A 6,909-nucleotide genomic window follows, 5' to 3' on the forward strand; every position below is an offset into this window, starting at 1 on the left:
GGTAGCCATTTTCCGCGGCAGCAAAGCCGGCTTTTAAATTGTGAGTTAACAAGTGAAGGTAACGCGTTTGTTGACATCTCCCTCAAATATTTTACTCAAAACTCGTTAATATAAGCGTTTTGCCCATGTGACCTTTGATGCATTTCTCATGGGGTGCTGCTTCCCCTTCACTTTTCATACCTTTTTCCCACTATTTTTCTATATATATATAAACGCACACGATCCATTGCTCTTCCTCTTCATCTTCCTCATTGTGAACTTCTCAAACTCTTCTTCAACCTTTTGATCTTTTGCTGATTTGGGTTCCTCGTATTGGTCAGTATGAAGCTCATATATGTGGTATACGAATTTCCTCTTCTTCGTTTGACTGAAATATATTTGCTTTGAAACTGTGTTTTTTGTAGGTTTGGCACGAACCTAAGAAATGGGAAATCAGGCGATGAGAAATGGGGATTACTTGGAAGGGATGCTCAGTGATTATGTCGGCGGAAAGGCGAGGATGAAAGCTCAGAAGGGTGGCTCTTCTCGGCTTGTCACAGCGCTCACTTGTCTCCAATTCGCCTTCGCATTGTACGCAACATTCCTGTTGTATTACATGAGCCCCTCAATAGATTTGCGGACCAAACCAGATTTTACATGGGCCACCCGAATCGCGCAACAATGGAAGAATTTCATTGTTATCCCGCATGTTGTCGGTCGGTACCAAGAATCCTCTGCTCTCGATTTTGTTCAACCGATTGTGAGTCCGTCGGAAGTATGCGAGCACGAGAAGATAGATTTCACGCAGAAGAAGTCAAATGACGCGCAAATGATCAAGTTGAAGAGAGAGCTTTACAGTGAAGTATTGGGATTCCAGAGCAAGAGCGCCGGCACAGAAACTCTTGCTGAGCTATTGGCAATGAAGTCCAAGTGGGATTTGCGAGGCCCCAAAAGGGCGAAAGTCACGGTCATCTTGAACCATTTCAAACGGAAAACGCTCTGCGCCCAGCTTGATTCTTTGCTTCAACAGACGCTTCCTTTCCACCATGTTTGGGTGCTTTCATTTGGGAGCCCGAATGAGGTTTCCTTGAAGAGAATTGTGGATAGCTATAATGATTCGAGAATCAGCTTCATAAGTTCAAGCTATGATTTCAAGTACTATGGAAGATTCCAAATGGCTTTGCAGACGGAGGCGGATCTTGTGTATATCCTCGACGACGACATGATTCCGGGAAGGAAAATGCTACAGATTTTGTCGCATGTGGCCGGGACGGCCAAGTACGAGAACGCCGTTTTGGGCAGTATCGGGAGGATTTTGCCGTTCAGGCAGAAGGACTTCACATTTCCGAGCTACAGAAAGTTTCGGTCCAAGGAGGCGGGCCTTTATTTGCCCGACCCGGCTTATGATATCACGGTTGATAAAATTGTCCAGGTGGACTTTCTTTCCAGCTCTTGGTTCTTGTCGGCCGAGCTTGTCAAGACGCTTTTCACTGAGACCCCCTTCACCTTTGCCACCGGCGAAGATCTTCACCTTAGGTATGTCTTTTTTCTTTCTTCTTTTTTATTTTTATATAGTCAGAATCGTGAACCTTGATTGGTATTTTCTAGTACTTTGAATTTTTTTTTTTTTTTTTTTTTTTGTAAGTTATAAACATTGAATTTCCATTCAATCTCCCTCCAACAAGAGCTAGAAGTACAAATTTGCCCTCGGCCACAAGAATTACGTTCTTTCACCAATTTAAATTTCTTATGTTTACATTAATCTCTTATATATGCTAAAATATGGATGACCTTATTTATATATTTTAATTGCATGAAAAATATACTTACTTGCTATATATATACATTATGGAGATACATCAATATAACAGCGAGTGATTAATCTTAAATGAACTCAAATTGAAGTAGATTTAATTGTGAATCACTTATTCCCTCTAATTTACCAAGTGATTTGTAATGTCATTCTAAAACTTTAAAAAGTTGCAATCGATGTAAGCTTTTTATCTATGAGCTGCTTTGAGTTAGCAAAACTGGCAAAAATACTTTCTTTATACAATAAAAATTAAAAAAAAAATTAAAAAAGAAAGTGAAAATAATAAGGCTTTACAGCTTGCCGGTGCCGGGGTCTGGCGTGACCCATGGCATAATTAAAGGACATAATTGTATTTTTATAAATTTATAAGTCTATAACGGAAATTTTTAATTTTATAAGTCTATAACGATATATTTTTTTTTTTTTTTTTTAAAAAAAAAAATCTTCTTGTTACCTTCCTAATTAAAATGTACTTATATCTTATATTTTTTAATGAAAATTAATTTTTTTTTCTTTACTTGTTTGTTTATTTATTTATTTATTTATTTTGGCATTTTCTTCCCGATCTTTATCTCTTTAATTAAATTTATGGCTTGAATGTAAGATTATTGTATGTCTCATTTTCTCTAACACTACCATAACAAAGTTACAATAACTAAGTTATAATTTCAACTCATTTTTAGAAATGAATTTGTCAGTCTCAATTAATATTTGATTATCTAGTTAATTATTTAGGTCATCGATAGCAGAAGGTGATGGTAGCACGTTAGATGGATGATGCTATTTTTTTTTTCTTCTTGTAATATGATTGGGCAACTAACTTGATCTCTCAGTGTAGATTAAGTTGAAAATCGACTGGGAAAAAGCATTGGAAGTACTATTGTTAGGCACTCACAGTATTTTAGATTCGAATCTTAATCGTGCCTTCTTTCATTTCTGGCATAGTCAACTTTTGGCATTATTATTATTTTCTTTTTTAAAAAAATTGAACTTCGAAAAGGAAAAGTGCAAGATATTAACATAATAATTAATATACCCTGCCACTAGCACTTCTCAATTTATTTAGAAAAGCTATATAATATAGTCAAACTAACCCCGATACATGCAAAACTCAGTTGAAGAAAGCCATAGAATAACAGCTACAATAGTGAAAATATATATAGGGTAAACTCCAAGGGTCTGCTCAAGTTGTAAGAGTATTGATTTTATTCACATTTTTATCATATCTAAGGTTCGAATATTCTTCATTACAAATAAGATTTTGGGGTTACAGTCGTTGGTGAAATCGAAGTCTTACCAGATTTGCATAAGGGAGCGATTTGCACGGGTCCAAAGTTTATTCGATAAGAGGTTGATACACCATCCCACTTGAAAAGTTCCCATCATTAAAATTAAAATTAAAATTTAAAAAAAAAAAACAAAATTAAAACTATATAAGGTTGTCAGATTTTTGGAGCTACGATTATTGGTGAAACCGGAGTCCTAGCTACCTGATCTTTGCAAGATTTTGAAGCTTGCTTGCCCGATAAGAATGGATACATGACTCTGCCTTGGAAGGGTTTTCAGTCGTTTAAAAAAAAAACTATAGTAGGTTGTCAGATTTGGATCCATTTTTGTTAGTAATCTTTGTCACAATTTTTAATTAAATATTGACATATAGTCTTTCTCACGGTTCTAATCTTCTTCTTCTTCTATTAAATGAATTATGAGCAGCTATACACTTCAAAAGTACAGAAATGCTGGCTCGTTTGTTGTTCCAGTTGACCCGCACGACAAGGAAACATGGGGCGACAGTGAACACCGGCTTGCTTATGTCTCCGAAACCACTGTAATCTTCAAAGACATCGTTCAAGTACGAGACGACCAATGGTGGAAAGCTCTTTCTACTGGCTATATCACCCAGTGGGCTGCAATGCATCCTCAAAAAATCGACGCCCTCTTCTACGCCCACTCTATCGACGAGGTCAAAGCCCTCGCCCCCCTTCTCGAAAAGTTCCGGTCCACCGTCGGGAAAAAGGCCTACATCGCGGTCTCCGGAGGCGACTTCTGCGGTTGCGAAGACGCTGCAACCGCTCTCAAGTGGCCCAAGTTGGTGTGCAAAGAACGGAGGTTTAAGATATTTGATATGGCCGTCGGAGCTGTGTCTGGAATTTCCAAGTCGGAGGTGCCGCTGCTGAATGCAGTCTACTCTAGCGTGAAGGGTTTGATCAGAATTCATAATCCCAGCGTGGTGATCACAGTGGCCGACATTGATCCTAATGTGAAGAAAGCTTTGAAGATGGCAACGGAAACTAATTCCAATGGGACAACTCTTGTTCTTTTACCAAGACCCTCCGTTTCAAAGGTTCTTTGGATGGCTGATCTACGATCAACAGCCTTGCCAAGTAAGATTAATTAATCCCACCTTTCTCTTCTTCGATCAATGTTTATTTTATTTTATTTTTTATTTTTTATTTTTGAATTTTATTTTTTTTAAACTTCACTTACACCTCCACCAAAAAGACCAGAATATTTGAACCGAAGGGAGCCGGTCCTTACACTGTGCGTGTTTGCCAAAGCATTCCAAAAAAAAATCCAACTATTCCTCTCAAAATCAATTCTAACATTTTTACTTTTTACATTACATCAATTACTTTTTATTACTTCTCAAATAAAAAAATCACTATAAAACAAATTTAACAAATTTTTTCATGTTTTCATACAAAATATTCTTACTTCATTTTTTTTTTTTTTTCACATCAATCAAATATGTTACCGTTCCAATTCACTTCATTTTTCAAGTCCTTTCCCAGACACACCATAAGGTGGGGGAAGGTACTTGAAAGGGCAGGCTCTCCTCCCGTTCAAATGATTTGAACTAGAGATGATTTAAATTCCCTCAAGAAGTATAAGCATTTTACAATCCTGGCTTTGAAGTTTAAGAATTTGTAATGTTAATATGTTTCAATTCCTTTTAATTTCACCCATTTTGTTTGTTAAAATGCTTCCATTTTTTAACCAAAAAAAAAAAAAAACCTGCTGACGGCTGGCCGTAAGTCACTAGAAATTTCTTTTTTTTTTTTTTTTTTTTAATAGGAACAATTTGATTACATGAAATATTGATATTGTACATTTGTAAACTTTAACGTTATGATTACAAAATGGCTTATGGTTCCAAATACCTAATCCAAGTTAGCCCAATTATTATTATTATTATTATTATTATTATCAAAGGAAGCAATTATATATTATTATTATGTAATTAATAAAGTAACCAACTTTGTTACATGCAGATTGGAACCGGATGAGGATCTCTGTGAACATTATCACCCAAAATCGAGTTCATTCTTTAAAAAGGCTTCTCAAATCTCTGAGCAATGCCTACTATGTCGGCGACGATATCCCTATCAGCTTCAACGTGGACAGCAAAGTGGACGAGGCAACAATTAAACATATAAACTCATTCCAGTGGCCTCACGGCTCCAAAATCGTGAGGCGGAGGATCATTCAAGGAGGGCTGATCCGAGCCGTCAGTGAGAGCTGGTACCCATCATCGGACGACGATTACGGCCTCCTCCTTGAGGACGACATCGAAGTCTCTCCCTACTACTATCTATGGATCAAATACGCCCTCTTGGCCTACCAGTACGACCCACAAGTGTCTCTCCCGGAGCTCTCTTCCATTTCCCTTTACACTCCTAGGATTGTTGAGGTTGTCAAAGAAAGACCCAAATGGAATCCCACAGAGTTTTTCAAGAACACCCACCCAAACACGCCTTATCTCCACCAATTGCCCTGCAGCTGGGGCTCTGTTTTCTTCCCCAAGCAATGGAGAGAGTTCTATGTGTACATGAACATGAGGTTCACTGAAGATGCCAAGGCAAACCCAGTTCAGATTCCCAAGTCTAGAACAAATGGGTGGCAGGCTTCGTGGAAGAAGTTTCTGATTGACATGATGTATCTCAGAGGCTACGTTACTCTGTATCCCAACTTTCCTAATCAGGCAAGCTTTTCCACGAACCATATGGAGCCGGGGGCTCATGTTAGTGCGAAGGACAACGTTGTTAGGCACGACAAGACAGATTTTGAGGTGCCCTTGTTGAAGGAAGACTTCCGGGGGCTGTTGCCGGGTGGGAAGTTTCCTCCGGCGTCGAGATTGCCGTCGCTGAACCTCTTCAATCAGCCAGTTTCTCTCAAGGGACTCAAGGCGGCTGGGACCAAGTTGGGGCAGGATGTACTTAGATGTGACAATGTCACTGAGGTTGTTGTTGTTGATCACGGAACAGGTCTGCCACTGCGCTGTGCAAAATTCTAAAATTTTTAATTGTTTGTTACCAATTTATTCTTTCTTTTCTTTGTTTTTTTTGTTATATAAAACAGATAAAAGGGTGGGATACTGGTTCTTCCTGTTCCTTTTGATCAGTGAGGAACTCAATTGTTCTATTTGTTTCTGTAATGCAGCCAAAAGTTGCTTGCCCAATTTCCAAGAAAAAGGGTCCTTAAAAGAACTCTCTCTCTCTCTCTCTCTCTCTCTCTCTCTCTCTCTCTCTCTCTCAAGAAGATAATGATTCAGCAGCTACAAATTCAAACAAGACCAAGATCAAAACAGAAAATTCAAAATCAAACCCATTTGTTTAGATAATGATCGATGCATATTTGAATCGTCGTAATCTTGAATCCATTAGATATCCACACAATACTTTCTGCCGTGAATTACGGATTGAACAGCAGCAATCCAGCAACCATTTGGTGAACCTGGTGACTCACAATAATTCATCTTAGGACAGCACTAACCTTGTCGAGAATAGTTTACTATACAAATAAAGTTATAACTACTAAAATCTTATTATGTACGTATAATTTCCAAGTTAGCATAATTTATGCATTAAAATGCGGATTGACCTTAATAATACATTTACTCACTTCAACATTAAAACCATTTTGTATTCGTAGTCTCAAAGTCAATTCCGATACATATTTGTTCAAATTCATGTCATTCTCTATGATTTTTCTGGAAGGTTTGTGAAACAAATTTTTCATATACTTATTATATTACTTATTATTAAGTTGTGGACTTCCGTAGTTAATTTTCAATAGAACACTTGGATGTTTTTCAAATTAGTAGGTTTGGTGGACTT

General features: G+C 37.6%; 1 protein-coding gene across 1 annotated transcript; it reads left to right on the plus strand.

Moving 5' to 3' along the window:
* Positions 1-247: 247 nt before the first annotated feature.
* Positions 248-6,086, plus strand: LOC132164726 (uncharacterized). Its single transcript, XM_059575281.1, has 4 exons — positions 248-315; positions 405-1,515; positions 3,506-4,176; positions 5,065-6,086. The coding sequence occupies exons 2-4, from the start codon at positions 425-427 to the stop codon at positions 6,084-6,086; spliced, it is 2,784 nt and encodes a 927-aa protein (XP_059431264.1). The 5' UTR covers positions 248-315; positions 405-424.
* The last annotated feature ends 823 nt before the right edge of the window (positions 6,087-6,909 follow it).

Source organism: Corylus avellana, chromosome ca10, assembly GCF_901000735.1.
Source record: "Corylus avellana chromosome ca10, CavTom2PMs-1.0".
In the NCBI taxonomy this organism is placed as follows: Eukaryota; Viridiplantae; Streptophyta; class Magnoliopsida; order Fagales; family Betulaceae; genus Corylus; species Corylus avellana.

Coding starts and splice junctions, on each gene's coding strand:
- LOC132164726 (XM_059575281.1), top strand. CDS start 425: ATGGGAAATCAGGCGATGAGAAATGGGGATTACTTGGAAGGGATGCTC. Junction 1,516..3,505: donor GGCGAAGATCTTCACCTTAG/GTATGTCTTTTT, acceptor AATTATGAGCAG/CTATACACTTCAAAAGTACA. Junction 4,177..5,064: donor ACGATCAACAGCCTTGCCAA/GTAAGATTAATT, acceptor TGTTACATGCAG/ATTGGAACCGGATGAGGATC.